The following is a 15,560-nucleotide window of genomic DNA, read 5'->3' on the forward strand; positions in this document are numbered from 1 at the left end:
TTTTGTTGTCCACCTTATAGGTGTAAAGAATGTAGCTCATCTGTTGCTGCAGTTTCTGATGGTCATTCTCTGGTTATCTTTTCAGATATATGGCACTCAGTAGTTTTTCTTATAGTGGAAGAATGACAGACTGAAATATTTGTGGATTTTTCAGATCTTTCAGATCTTGTATGATACAGTATTTTTTAATGCTGGATTAAAGAAAAGCTAGAGGGTACTGGAGTGCCCTCTGGTGGACAAATAGATGCTGTGTTTACCTTCCTGTGATACACTTAAAAGTCATCTTTGTGATACCCTGATATATTACTGTGGAGGGTTTGTGCTTGCTATGCTAAATGAATTATGCTCATGATAATAGATTGCATAGAAGTATGTCTGTAATGATAGGATGTGCAGTATTACGAATAATATTATTAATACAGGTTATACTGCTAAATATTTTTGTTGTCATCATTTATACTTGCTTTTAATTACATGTACAAATCTGCAGATATGCCACTCTGGGAGCAGATTCTGTATCAGAAATATTTACATCTAACCCAGAGCATTAGAACACCTTTCTTTTGTTTGTTTGTTTGGTTTCAAATCCCTCCATCTCTCTACCACCCTTTCAGTTCGAGTGCAATCTCTGTTGTCAAGATCCTGAGAGTACTGCGAGTGCTCAGGCCTCTTCGAGCCATCAACAGAGCCAAGGGACTCAAGGTAGCACTTTGTCTATAAATATGCATGTGCATATGTGTTATTGCCATGTTGCTCTCTCTGATAATGGCATCTCTGCATGTTTCTCCAGCACGTGGTACAGTGTGTGTTTGTGGCTATCAGGACCATTGGGAATATCATGATTGTCACTGCTCTGCTTCAATTCATGTTTGCCTGCATTGGTGTCCAGCTCTTTAAGGTACCTTAAGCTTACTGCTCCCACTCTATATATTCTCCTACCTTCTACAGAATTCTCCTGCAGCAATTTCTTGATGTTAATATTCTATGGTCTGTTAGGCTACTCGAAAGAAATATAAAAAACACTTTCAACCCTCACTCAAAAACGTTCATGCCTTTAACAGTGAAAACAGCATCAAGCTTTATTTATATAGTGACACAGCAGTGCCCAAGAGTACTGAGTCTGCATGCTGATAGATTTTAATATGCCCAGTGTAGCCCTGCATGAGCCCCAAAAACAGACTTAAGGCGTTTAAGGAGATAAGCATTAAAGGTATGGCAACACTATATAATATTTATAATTTGATACCTAGGGATGGGCAGGGTAAAATAGAACAGGTAGTTCCACATTAAAAATATTACCAATACATTTAGTGCAGTGATTTTTATTCCGTGTTTGACATGACTTTTTACAGAAATTTCTCGCTCTCTTTTTAATAAATAACATATTGTTGATTAGAATTAGTATCGCTATCACTTTTCCAAGTAATACTGGTGTGACTGATTTGTACATCATACATACATGATGTATGATGTCTTCCACATCAGAGACTATTTGCAAATTTTCAAGACAGTAAGATATTAATTAGTGCAAGTAAAAATGCTACAGGTGAATGCAGAAATAAAATAAGAAAAGAGTTTAATATAAATATATGGACTAGTATAAATGTGTGTATGCTCATGAAAGCACATTGTGATATGATGTATCATCCTTATGATAAATATAGTTAAATGGCTTTTCTTAGACATCACCACCACCTCCAACAAAAATATGTTTAAAGCACAATACTGCAGACTTCATAAATTGGAAATATTATGTTTGCTTTTTCAGGGTAAATTTTATCGCTGCACAGATGAGGCCAAACACACCCCAGAACAGTGCAAGTAAGAAGTACAAATTTAGCCTGTTTATTTCTTATCTTATTATGTAGTATTTATATATTTTTGTCTTAGACTTTGCATTTGTGTATTTGTGATGCAGAGGCACATTTGTGGTGTATAAAGATGGTGATGTGAGTCACCCCATGGTGCGACAGCGTCTCTGGCTCAACAGCGATTTTAACTTTGACAATGTGCTGATGGGTATGATGGCATTGTTCACCGTGTCCACATTTGAGGGCTGGCCCGCGTAAGTTGCCTCCCCAGTTTAGTCTGATATAGGTCAATGGTCAAATTTGGCTCTGAACATAGTGTGCTTCCTTCCCTTGGTAATACATGTTTTTTTGTTTGTTTGTTTCTAAGGCTTCTGTATAAAGCCATTGATGCAAACGGGGAGAACCGTGGCCCTGTATATAACTATCGTGTGGAGATCTCCATCTTCTTCATTGTCTACATCATCATCATTGCCTTCTTTATGATGAACATCTTTGTGGGTTTTGTCATCATCACTTTCCGTGAGCAAGGGGAATCTGAATTCAAGAACTGTGAGCTTGACAAGAACCAGGTCAGAAAAGGAATGTTTGAAGAACCTCTGGCAATGTTTTCCCTTTCACAGTATTCTTTTGATACACCTTGATGTTCTTCAAAGGCTGATTCTGTGGGTTTTTTTCTACAGAGAAAATGTGTAGAATATGCTCTGAAAGCACAGCCATTGAAGCTGTATATCCCCAAGAACCCAGTGCAATATAAGTTCTGGTCAATGATTAACTCTACGGGGTTTGAGTACATTATGTTTGTGCTGATACTCCTCAATACAGTCACTTTGGCAGTACAGGTAAACTTTCTAAAATATTTACTATATATATATATATATACAAACATTATACATGTTACAATGATTTCTCTACCTGGTCTTGTCTCCTCAGCATTACGAACAGTCAAAACTCTTCAGTTACATCATGGACATCCTCAACATGGTCTTCACTGGTCTCTTCACTGTAGAAATGATTGTCAAACTACTTGCACTCAGACTCAGGGTTAATTTCATGTTTTATATCAGATTTTTTTATTATGCCTGTATCTTTATCCATGTATGAAATGTCTATATTTTTCATTCTTTCTGCTCTGTAATTCCCTATTTGACACTAGAATGTTTTTGCTCACAGCATTACTTTGTTGATGCCTGGAACTCCTTTGATGCCCTGATTGTAGTGGGTAGTGTGGTGGACATTGTAGTTACAGAGTTTAGTGTGAGTATCCCAATACTCAATGGTGGCCCAGTAAATACCATGTGCACAATACTTTCTAAAATGATACAGTTGTATGATGTTTCCATCAGTTCATCATATTTGTTTGTTTACTTCATATTTTGAGTAAGAGATTAGCATTAACTCAGTTTTTATATTTACTTTTATGGCTGCTCATCATATTTATCATTTTTTAAGGAGGGAGACAATTAAATACCCTTCATGGCAGTAGGGTTTCTGTAGAACATTTGTCCCTGCCTCTCCAACTTTTAACTTTGAAGTTTTTTCACCAGAGCTCCGAGGACAGTTCTCGAGTGTCAATCACGTTCTTCCGTCTGTTTCGTGTGATGCGATTGGTTAAGCTGCTTAGCAAAGGAGAAGGCATACGCACATTGCTTTGGACTTTTGTAAAATCCCTTCAGGTCAGAGGTTGTCATATACACTCTCAATTTCTCTCTTTATGCTAGCACACATGATTTGAAAAACCTTTTTTTTTTCTCTTGTCCCCAAGGCCCTTCCTTATGTAGCGCTGCTTATTGCTATGATCTTCTTCATTTATGCTGTGATTGGCATGCAGGTGAGTAGGGGATTACGAATTTAGATTGGTCTGAATAAACAAAGTAACATTTAATAAACATAGTCATCAATATATATTTTAAAGATCTGAATAATGTTTATCTGTTTGGCTTTCTCTATCACAGACATTTGGGAAAATTGCCATGCAGGACTACACACCAATCAACCGGAATAACAATTTCCAGACCTTCCCCCAAGCAGTGCTGCTGCTCTTCAGGTGAGAGAGAACACAATGAAGCACAGGCAGACTGTTGCAGGTCATAACTGGAATTTCTGGGTTGTGTTTTATACAGTACAACCGAGGTCAGCTTATATAGAATGACATTCATGTTGCAGTGGTCTTGAAAATGCTTCTTACTCTCATCATACTTGTTTGTGTCTGTAGGTGTGCCACAGGTGAAGCATGGCAAGAAATCATGTTGGCTAGTCTGCCAGGAAAGCGCTGTGACCCTGAGTCAGACTATGAGCCCGGCGAGGAATATACCTGTGGCAGCAACTTTGCCATTGTCTATTTCATCAGTTTCTTCATGCTTTGTGCTTTTCTGGTAAACTCATCTAACCCTTTTCACTTTCATGTGCATTTCACACCAATATAATGACTTTATTATATATACCTACTTAATGAGGAACATTCTGAAGCTTTATTTTTTGCATCACTTGTTAACCACATTTTTCCCAGTATTGTATTCAGCACAGTGCTGGACCCATACATGACCACTGCCCACCGGTTATTATATGGATGTTGAATGATTCTTAGGGCTTAGTAGTGACACAAAAACATGACATGTAAGTGTGTGTCCTGCCCAAAGTGCAATACCAGCGATGTTGCTAATTTTTAAACATAATTTAGTTATAAAGGTTTATGAGGACCATAACTAGTGATAAACTGGGAAAAGCCTGCTATTAAAGCAAAGTCTTTTTACATTAAAATTACAGTTTCAAAATGATTGTAATGACTCACTGATCTGTAATAGTGAGAATAGAGTCTCTGTCATTGCTACACGGGGTTCAGCATTCACTGTAGGACCTATACTATGCAGTTTTTGGTGGAGGGTAGGAAACCACCTCTCTCCTCCTCCCACTTGTTTTCTGGACAATGCTATAATAGTGAATTATGTGCAAACTACAGGAGGAGCCCAGGTGCAAACATTTTAAATTATGTAGATAAATAGATTGAGAACACTTTGTGATTGCCTATGACTTGCACCTGTTTGATAAGGGAACCTAATAAGTAGCCTGTAAGTGTATAAGAGAGTAAATAGTAAGAGTGCAACTGAATTTGTAATTGATGTTGGTTAGTTATTTTTTTAACAAATCTACTTACTATGAATGCCTTTCCTTGTTAACAGATTATCAACCTCTTTGTTGCTGTCATCATGGACAATTTTGACTATTTGACTCGGGATTGGTCAATTCTTGGACCACATCATCTTGATGAGTTCAAAAGGATCTGGTCCGAATATGATCCTGAGGCCAAGTACGAGGAACTTCACAGTCTTCATTTGTAATAATACTGTTTTCTTTCTGCCCTTCTGTATCTTTTTTATAACTGTTTTGGTTTGTTTTAATGGAGGGGTCACATAAAACATTTAGATGTGGTGGCTCTGCTCAGGAGGATCCAGCCTCCCCTGGGTTTTGGCAAGCTCTGTCCCCACCGTGTGGCCTGCAAGGTACTGTACATCTATATACACCACACATGAACGCATGTTAAAATACAACATAGTGAACATTTTTTCCTTTTTAGAACTTATAACACTTATAAAGACAAGTGTGATTTCTGTACAAAAAATTTGAGATTATACTTCCGAAAACTTAGATGTTAATTGCTATTGTTTATTCTTAGGATCCCACCAGTTTATTATGAATTTACCTTATTAATCAGTACAACCTTGTTCCAAATTTTAGTCATCCAGTTTGGCTGTCCTGCTGCAAACTTTCTAATATATTTTCTAGAATCTCTTTAGAACTCTCCCTTAGTGAGATTCATGTCAGAAATATTTTGCAGTGCACCTGAGATGTATTTTCAGCAACAAATTTTGGGCCACTTTTTGGAAGGATGCAGGTATATAACTTGTTGGGTTTAAGAATGGAACGTTGGAAAGGTTAAAGTGCAAACATTTACAATATTTGGATGGTCTCTGACACATATGCTCTAGGTTTGGCCTGAGATGTAGAATATTGTTCCTCAGAACTATAGTACTCAGTAACACACAAACAGAGTGACTTACTGACTCTCTCTCTCTCTCTCTCTCTCTCTCTCTCTCTCTCTCGCTTTCTCTCTGGCAGAGACTAGTTGCTATGAACATGCCTCTAAACACAGATGGCACAGTGACCTTCAATGCCACTCTTTTTGCCCTTGTCAGAACTGCCCTGAAGATTAAAACTGAAGGTTAGTATTATGGGTCTGAATGTATACATGCACACAGCAGCATCCATGACTCACACACTAGCAATATATGAATCACACAAGTTTTGCTTTGCAAATTATGTTTGACTTTGATATATGTGTGTTACAAAGAGTTTTCACAGTTGTAATCATAAGAATGTCCCCTTTATTAAATCGACAACATGGAAGTGCTGGACTAAGCTTTCTCAAAGAGTTTCTTAGCTGGACTTGAAGTACAAAATGAAGTCAAGTTACTTTGTTAATATCTGTTCTAATACACCTTAGAATATTGAGTCCTTCTGTGTGTTTTCAGGTCCCGCAGAGCAGGAAAATGAGGAGCTAAGGATCATCATTAAGAAGATCTGGAAGCGCATGAAGCCCAAAATACTTGATGAGGTTATTCCCCCAGTCAGTGGTGAGGAGAATTGATTTATATTTACTTAGCACTGAACTTAAGAAGTGTAACATGTCACATTTTCATAACATTGTGGAATCATTATTTTACTTCTGCTTCCCTTGTGTTTTTGTGGCATGATGTGCAGTAGCTAAATGACATGTTATTGCTGATGTTAAATCACATTTGAATAATTTTGATAGGCTGGTGTTTCCTGTAACCTATAGCTTTAATTGTTAAATTCTTAGCCCTGCATCTCTTTTCATCAAGGGCATAGAATAAGTACGAACGGAGGTGACGTGCCCACACCAATATCCAGCGATTATTGAATTGTCCCCACGAATAATTTGGGGTTGGATTCATTGGTCCCCACACAGCAAATTCTCCAGTGATAAATCAACACTATTAGTGTTAACTTAACACTGAGATTGTTAAATTATTACACTAACAGTGTTAATTTAACGCTAATAGTGTTGATTTAACATGGGTGAATTTACTGTGCAAGAATGTCAAGAGCAAATCTGCGCTATTGCTTTTCATCTTAACTGTCATACTTTTTTATTGTTCAAAATAATGGATACATCAAATTCCTTTAATAAATGAATAAGGAAATATTAGGTATAAGTCCCTTAGGTCTGAAATAGGTGATTTGTTGAGACCTGCTTGGAGTCTGGAGCTTGCTTCTTTAATTTGCAGCTAATAAGTATTTTTTTGTTTATCTGTTATGTTAACATTAAACATTGGGAAACAGTCTAATTGAAATAAATTGATTTGGTTAAAGGATTCTTTTAAAGATTAAAGATTAGTTTTTCAAAATGATTACTTAATTTCAGTTCCTCTCTCTCTCTCTCTCTCTCTCTCTCTCTCTCTCTCTCTCTCTCTCTCTGTCCCTCTCTCTCCTCTTTCAATCTGCTGTAGAAGAGGAGGTGACTGTGGGTAAATTCTATGCAACATTCCTGATTCAGGACTACTTCAGAAAGTTCCGTAAGAGGAAAGAGAAGGTGGGTCTGGGAGAACCAGACCCCAAAAATCCATCAGCTCTCCAGGTACATGTCTAACCCAGTGTGCTCCAAAGACTTTTTTTGCACCTAGATATATATTTAATTTTACATAGATGCAGGGATGGGCAACACGGTGTCGCAGTCGTTGGTGTGTTCTCCCCGTGTCCACGTGGGCTTCCTTCCGGTGCTTTGGTTTCCTCCCACAGTCCAAAAGCACACATTGCAGGTGGATTGGCGACTCAAATGTGTGAGTGTGTGTGTCTGTGTTGCCCTGTGAAGGACTGGCGCCCCCTCCAGGGTGTATTCCCGCCTTGCACCCAATGATTCCAGGTAGGCTCTGGACCCACCGCGACCCTGAATTGGATAAGCGTTTACAGATAATGGATGGATGGATGTATAGATGCAGGGATTCTTTGCATAATAAGCTTATGAAAATAATTATCACAAAAAGCAGCTTGGCTCCACAGATCATACAGTTATATCTAGCCATATTGCACTGCTGCTCTGCTAGTAAAAAGTAGGTATATATATATATATATATATATATATATATATATATATATATATATATATATATATATATATATATATATATATATACCTAACAAAGTAGGTATATATCCTAATAGTAGATGTTCTGGTTCACTTTGCTGAATAATGTCATGAAGGAAAAAGAGGTGTACTGAGAACTATATATATTACAAACAGTTTGGTTTAATTGTCAAAATTAGACAGCATTTAGCAGTTCAAATATGTGCCTCCATTATTACTTGTTTATAGCGTGATTGTGCAAAAATAAACTTTATGCAATGGATATACTTGGTCCATCAAGAAGATTATTCACATTAACATAAATAAACTATAATTAATCAATTAAAACATTTTGAAGTTTAGCTTCTTAGTGTTAGGTCTAACATGTACATGATATTTGATACAATTTTAGGATTAGCAAATTGGTTAATTAGCTAATATGTTTCCTAGCTGTCAATAATGAAGCAAAGCTCTTAGGTGAAGACAGACCTCAAGCTCAAATTTGTCCTCATAGCTGCAATTAAAATATTTCAGAACGAGGAGAAAATTAGAGCATTTGTTTTGTAATAGTAGCGATATGTCTCAGAAACATACATTTCTGCTTTATGTTATGTACATGCATTAGCCTCAGCTTAAGTATCTGTTCAGCCGAAGAGAAGATCATGTGGACTTGATTTTAGACTTAGAAGGAGGTGGGATAAGAAAACAGAAGAAACAAACAGAGGAGATAAAATCACGGATACATACTAGAAACATTATAAAGATATAGGAAAAGTTTTTTAGGATGCTACAAATATAACATCCTTACAGCAGTCTTTCAACATTATTAACAGAATCATACATTATTTTTATAGACAGCTTTTATCTAACACTTAGCTCATGATAGTAGCTAGAATAGTGCTATAACCTCATCGAAAGTAAACATATTTCTGAAGGGCTTTTTTGGATGACATACACAAAGATAACGAAAAGAGCTACACATTCTCTAGATGCTTACGCATGGATCTCATGGTGAGAAATGACCTACTTATCCAAAGGCAGCAAAAAAACACAAATATTTTTACACTACTGGCTGTTTTTTTTCTTCCCACAATCCAAAAACACATGCTGCTAGGTGAATTATTTGTGTGAAAATTTCCACAGATGTGAGTGACTAGGTGAGTATGTGATACTATGCAGTGGACCAGTGTCATGTCCAGGGTGTGTTCTTGCCTTGTGCATTGTAAATTGTTTATCCTTTATTTAATGTCATAATAAAGGCTGGAAGGGCAAAAATAGCCATCTTTAATAGACTTCTGCTATGCTTTTCTTAAGCCTTATGATATTGAGATGAGTGGGAATTTAATCTGATTTAGCAAATATTGATCTATTCTATGCAGGTGTATGTGTGTGGCTCCAAATGTATGAGTGTTGTATGCCGTTATCACGTGCAGCATATATACTGTGGCCCCCTCTTTTTCTCCGCTTGCATCTGTGTCAGGCAGGTCTGCGTACCCTGCAAGATCTGGGGCCAGAGATTCGACTGGCCATGAATGCAGATCTTGAGGAGGAGGAAGAGGGCCTAGAGGAAGAGCAAGAAGAGGCTGATGCACGTTATAAAGTATACTAGATGTTTTACTCAACATTCCTTATTTACTTGTCTTGACATTGACAGAAACAATGACTGAAAACAAATGATGAACACTGGTATTTAACTTAAAAAATTCAGACTAATGATAACACAAGATGCTCAAATTTTAAATTTCACTATATTTACATTTCACAGCAAATTGTCAATTGCATGTGAAAAATCTCATTTCAAGGCCCATGACGCATATTTTGCTTCAGTATATTTATACTGTGTCATTGATTTGTGATCTGTTTATTTTGTTTTACAAACAGTAGTCTGTTCTGACCAAACAAGCATTTTCTTCAAGATTACTTTGTCTTTGACTATGAGTTGCGTATTAAAATCATCGCTTACTTTGCTCCAAGCCAGTGAAACAAATGTTTTGGTCAAACTAATTAGCAGTTTTTAAAAACACACACTTAAAACAATGCCAAAGGCTTCTTCTTCTTCTTCCCAGTCATCCCATTCTTTTATTTCTACTCTACTAGAATGAGAAAGGTTATGCAGGTCATGCGGAGCACTCAGCCAAAGACCGTCGCACATCCTTAGCCTCTACACCAACTGGTACTTCAACTTCTGCGCCAGGAGAGGGTATCTCCAATGGGGGGCCATCCCGCAGGACCTCCCTAGCCAAAACACCCAATGGCAATAGTGTCCTGGAGCAAGAGAATTTTACAAGAGGAGAGAACATGCGCTCCTCTTTCCATTACCACAATAAGAATGGCGTGATTGAACAACCACCAAAGAGGTCAGTCAAGATAAACCCCTGAAATTAAATAAGAAAACAAAAAAGGCAACAAAAATAAAATGTTGCTCACTAAGAAATGCATCATTACGTTCACAGGAAAACACATATAGTCAAGACAAAAAGGCATTTTACAATTACAAACTGAAGATTAATTTAAAAATGACTGTACGTGAATATACATTTTTTTTTACTACAGCCCCAGTTACATTGAAGTTGGGATGTTGTATAAAACATAAATAAAACAGAATACGTTGATTTGAATACACTACAAAGAAAATATATTTACTGTTCAAACAGATAAACTTTATTGTTTTTTGCAAATATTCACTTATTTTGAATTTGAATTGATTTTTTGAATTGACATTTATAATTGTCCTGCTTGCAATAACTTGAAAAACCTGAAAAAGCAATAGCTTATTAGTTTAAAAAAATTCAGAATAAATAAAATAAAATAAAATAAAAATATGAACTGAACAATAGCATATTTATATAATGTACAGTTTGTTAATATAGTTGATTAAATTATGTATGTATAGTCAGAAATTCAGTCTATAATTTTGGGGAAGATTACGTTATTCTTATAAAAATAAACGTTGTATGTTTATAAATGTGCTTCAAGTCTTAATTGGCATTTGTTGTATGTTGTAAATTATTTATGCATAATTGGTAACCTATTTACAGCAATCTGATATAATTATGTCTTTGATCTTTCTGATGTGCTATAGGGCATCTTATTACCAATATCCAAGGTAAGGTTGTAATATAGTCCACAATGTGGCTAATTATTTAGATTTTTTTTTACTGATATATGATATTTGATTAAGGTTGGTGTTCTTTTTTAAGTTGTCCTCAAGTAATGTGTCCTTTATTCTCCTCAGGAGGGACTCCAGGGACCGCTTCAGTTCTCCTCTCTCACGCAGAATGGATGGAGAAGAGGGCTACCCAGGGGAGCAGAATTTCTACACCAGGGAAGATGATGAGGAAGCCATTGCATCCAGTGACAGGTTCTTATCTTGTCTTAGCTGCTCTGTATGCGTGTAAATCTAGTTACTATTTTGCAGAATTATCTTACACACAGCAGCATGAGCAAATGAAAAGCATCATGACAGCAGTGTGTAATCCTGTTCATGATCATGACGTTATACAATTATTCGTTGTATAAAAATGCAGTACTACATTGGCTAAATTGGCTGATAGTTTTCTTCTTATCTGACCATACTCAGAGCTCCACAGACGGACACAATTCAGGCTTAAATAAATACTGTCCTTTTGTTTATTTCCATTTTTCTCAAGCCAGCCAGTGACATTGCATTTGTTGCAATGCAAATATATGTTTGTTAAATGTGAAAATGTTAGAAATTCATTGCAACTAGCTTAAATATTTGTGATCATCCCGAATATTACAAAGCAGCAATTGTGTAATAATTGCAGTAGGCCTAGTCATGTAATAGTTTGATTTATTAAATGCTTTAAGTGGTCTAGCCAAACTTTATGAGGTTTTGAAGTCTGTTTATTTCTGGTTCATTGCCTTAGAGACTTATAAATTATCCTACTATTTCCTCAGACATGGCTATCCAGACGAGGGCCCTGTGTACCCTGGCCATAGAGAGCATGGCTATGATGGACATCTTGCGTATAATAGTCATTATGGCAATGGCTATGGGGAAGCCAGGAGGACAGCCAGGAGACGCCTGCTGCCTGCAACCCCCACTGGTACAATTAATAATACCTGCTTTCTCTATCTCCATTTGTCCAATCTTTCATTCAATCCTTGCTTAAAAAACAAACCACTGAAAATCATTACCCACTGATGAACAAAATTGTGAATTTTGTATAAGAATGTCACATACTCCTTTCTTCCTCTCTCAGGGCGGAAGCCATCTTTTAATATCCAGTGTTTAAGGAGGCAAGGCAGTAATGATGACCTCCCTATCCCAGGAACTTACCACCAGAATTCTCCACCTTGCAGAGCACGTTCACAGGTACCATTCCCTAAATGCTTTCACTGTACCAGCCATACATTAGATGTATATCTTGCAAACATTTGCTATGTTATGTTTGTAACAAAATAAACAATTTAAACACAGTTGCTGTTTGTCAGTTTATCCATTCATTCCTAGGTGTTTTATGAATATATTTTTAATATTACTGATTAAATAAGTAGGACACATGCATATAAAATCTCACTATTACAGATTGCACTAATGTTTTTAAAGCTCATTAATATATGAACCCCTCATTACAGTTTATTATTAATTATTTTTATTATTTTTCACTCAGCCATATGGTAGTTATGAGTCCCGTCGAAGCAGCACCCACTCCTCAATGGGTTCTACGGCCTCCTGGGCAAACCCGAGCCCCCGACGGGGCCGTCTGCTGTATGCCCCACTCATTCTGGTCGAGGATGATGGGGCAGCTGGTGCTGGTGGTGTGGGCATCTGGGACAAAAAGGCAGGAAGTGCCAATGTGCCTGTGGGAGACCGACCGGGCTGGTACTCAGGGCCCTCGGGTGGGCGAACAGCACAGCCTTACAGGGCATACACCACTCTGAGAGTACCTAGCCAACTCAGTCCACATTACAGCGAGAAGAGAGGTAGTGCTGACAGCCTGGTGGAGGCGGTAAGACAGCCTGCCTATTCTATTACCTACATTACACCCTACTTCACCTACATTAAAGCTCTTCTAAATGGAGGTACTTATCTGTTGGACTATTGATTGCTTGTACCACACTTTTTCAACTACCTATATGTTTTTTAAGTTATGCAGTTGACATCAGTGGTTTCTTTAGTCATGTGTCTCACCAGAAAAAAAAACGTACAGAACAGTAATCTGTTTTGATATAAATTCACTCAGTTACTCACAGTTATCAGGCTGAAGATTCTCCACAATGGGGCACCTGAGACCATAGAAATTTAATTATCTTCCAGGGTGCCCTCTGGCTGTTAGGTTGTTATTCTTCAGCAGAGTTAGGTACATTCATTGCTTCTTTTAAAAATGTAATAAATTAATTAACTTTAGCGTTTCACTTGAAGTCAACGCACTGGAAAACACATTGATATGTTGTATATGAGACTATTTATAATTGTACCGCCAGAACAATTTTTACCTTTGCAGGAGTAAATATAACTTTATATTATTAACTATTAACACATAACTCTCTGACTCACTACCTAATTGCATTACAGACATGCTATACAGTAATGACAATGTAATTTACACTGGCAGAACAGCACTTACCTTAGCATGGTTTAACCTTTAGCATGTCACTTTTTTATTGCTTTTTTGACTGAGAAGTATATGACAGCTGTTGTTAACGAATGTAGAAATGAGCGATATGTTAATATTATCTCATGTCATGGTAAATTACATCAGAATTAATGTTTCTTAGCATCTAGGTGATATCATGAGTAAAATGGTTTAGATGAGGTCCCAAATGTCTAATAGTTATTTCCTTGTTGTTGGGTGTTTTGTTCTTCACCTTTATAATCTATAAATGTTAGATTATATACCAAATGTCTAATCATGAGTCTTCTCTTTGCCTGTCCTCAGGTACTGATCTCAGAGGGCCTTGGCCTTTATGCTAAGGACCCCAAGTTTGTTGCCTTTGCTAAGCGGGAGATTGCAGACGCATGTCACATGACCATAGATGAAATGGAAAGTGCAGCCAGTGACCTACTGAGCCGGGGTAGTACAGGGAGCTCTGGTGGGGGCTTCCTCAACCACACAGACTTAGGACCCCTTTATAGTGACGAGGAGCCGGTCAGGGGCCGAGATGAGGATGAGCTTGCTGATGAAATGACATGTGTTACGTCTTTCTGAGTGAGAGATGGAATCGATGAATGAGAGGAAGGAGCAGCAATGTTACTGGTCAGAGAAAAAGCACAAAAGCTGCAATTTACAGAGGCAAGAATGGACAAAAGTCTCAAAATTTGACCATAGTTTTTGATAGTAATGAAAGAAGGGTTGCAAAGGGCTTTTTATGGGGATAGGTATTTAAATCGTTATTATCTTATTAGAGATGAACGTAAGAAAATATGTTGAGATTGTATTGATGTTTGGTTTTTGTGTTTTACATGAGAAAAAAAAATATTTGCATAAATATTTGCATAAATGGAAGAATCTGAGCAGTAGATACAGCAGTAATATTCTGTTACAATGCCTAAAATGCCTAAAACATTGATTTCATTGCACAGAGAATCTGAAATGGGTCATGATTCATTTGCTGTACCATATTTGCATCAAATAATGTACATTATATTTTACAAATAATGTACATTACAAGTTTAAAGGACTTGTTTTTTACTAAACATCTTGTTGAAAATAGTTTGTATGTGTAAATATGTTTTTATTTGATCATTTTTGTTTATTTGACCAAAAACTATATGACATATGTAAAGGGATTCTGCCCTATGAGATCTACAGTCTGCAATACTATGTAAAAGGAAAGAAAATCCTATACCTTGGTGCATTTCTTTTTCAGTGATCAGATTCCATAGTCCATGACTGAATATTTCTATTGTGTGTTTGTATTTTTTGTAGGATTTCTTAATAACCCCTTTACTCTGTAGGATTTCTGGCAAAAAATGCTCAATGTATGACCTGAAATATAGCTTACTACAAAAAACTACAAAAAACGAGCAAAGCACAGCTGTGTATTTTTGTTCATGTAACTTTTATTCAACAACAGTTTTATTTCTTTACACCTCTCAAACCTTGCTGATGTTCTGTGAATAGAGCCAAAGATTCAAGTTGGACCTGCTATGAATATGAATTGATTTCACAATTAATTATTTAAGGCATAGCTCAGTGGTGTCTTTTATTGAAACTAAAATGAATTACAAATGAAAATGTCAGATTTCTTAACTTTACTTAACTGTGCACCAACTGTGTTTTTATGCACCACCACTCTTTAAATATACATATATGTGTAAATAATTGTATTATAGTCCTATTCTGTACATGTGAGAGCTAAATGCATTTCTATGTGAGGGTGGGTCTTGTTTATTAAAATGAACACTTTGTAATCTGAAAAATAAAGATGAAGTGATCTTTGTTGCTTGCATTGCTGTGATATGCTAATCCTACTGCAGTTTCAAGTGGAGGCTTTGCTTCATCCACACTTCCAGCACTCCCTCACCCAATGAACCTCAGATGGCTTTGTTAGCCCAGCGGTTACAGCCTCCTCATAACAGAATCTCTAACACTAAACAGTGTCTTCACTTGTCTGCCATAATAATAAACTTTTTAATGCCA

General features: G+C 36.8%; 1 protein-coding gene across 1 annotated transcript in view; it reads left to right on the forward strand.

The window, feature by feature from the left end:
• Positions 1 to 15,286, forward strand: part of cacna1fb (calcium channel, voltage-dependent, L type, alpha 1F subunit) — a 39,798-nt gene extending 24,512 nt beyond the window's left edge. The window contains exons 23-47 of the mRNA XM_066643356.1: positions 615 to 702; positions 791 to 898; positions 1,769 to 1,821; positions 1,919 to 2,065; positions 2,179 to 2,380; positions 2,492 to 2,650; positions 2,742 to 2,852; positions 2,982 to 3,065; positions 3,356 to 3,484; positions 3,574 to 3,639; positions 3,764 to 3,855; positions 4,024 to 4,183; positions 4,988 to 5,115; positions 5,212 to 5,308; positions 5,925 to 6,027; positions 6,338 to 6,439; positions 7,337 to 7,464; positions 9,431 to 9,550; positions 10,048 to 10,307; positions 11,033 to 11,056; positions 11,186 to 11,311; positions 11,872 to 12,020; positions 12,177 to 12,289; positions 12,588 to 12,926; positions 13,857 to 15,286. Coding sequence (XP_066499453.1) covers positions 615 to 702; positions 791 to 898; positions 1,769 to 1,821; positions 1,919 to 2,065; positions 2,179 to 2,380; positions 2,492 to 2,650; positions 2,742 to 2,852; positions 2,982 to 3,065; positions 3,356 to 3,484; positions 3,574 to 3,639; positions 3,764 to 3,855; positions 4,024 to 4,183; positions 4,988 to 5,115; positions 5,212 to 5,308; positions 5,925 to 6,027; positions 6,338 to 6,439; positions 7,337 to 7,464; positions 9,431 to 9,550; positions 10,048 to 10,307; positions 11,033 to 11,056; positions 11,186 to 11,311; positions 11,872 to 12,020; positions 12,177 to 12,289; positions 12,588 to 12,926; positions 13,857 to 14,126 — 3,358 coding nt within the window. The 3' untranslated portion in view covers positions 14,127 to 15,286. The remainder of the gene's footprint in view (positions 1 to 614; positions 703 to 790; positions 899 to 1,768; positions 1,822 to 1,918; positions 2,066 to 2,178; positions 2,381 to 2,491; positions 2,651 to 2,741; positions 2,853 to 2,981; positions 3,066 to 3,355; positions 3,485 to 3,573; positions 3,640 to 3,763; positions 3,856 to 4,023; positions 4,184 to 4,987; positions 5,116 to 5,211; positions 5,309 to 5,924; positions 6,028 to 6,337; positions 6,440 to 7,336; positions 7,465 to 9,430; positions 9,551 to 10,047; positions 10,308 to 11,032; positions 11,057 to 11,185; positions 11,312 to 11,871; positions 12,021 to 12,176; positions 12,290 to 12,587; positions 12,927 to 13,856) is intronic.
• The last annotated feature ends 274 nt before the right edge of the window (positions 15,287 to 15,560 follow it).

The sequence above is a fragment of the Hoplias malabaricus genome, chromosome 14 (genome assembly GCF_029633855.1).
Source record: "Hoplias malabaricus isolate fHopMal1 chromosome 14, fHopMal1.hap1, whole genome shotgun sequence".
NCBI classification, from domain to species: Eukaryota; Metazoa; Chordata; class Actinopteri; order Characiformes; family Erythrinidae; genus Hoplias; species Hoplias malabaricus.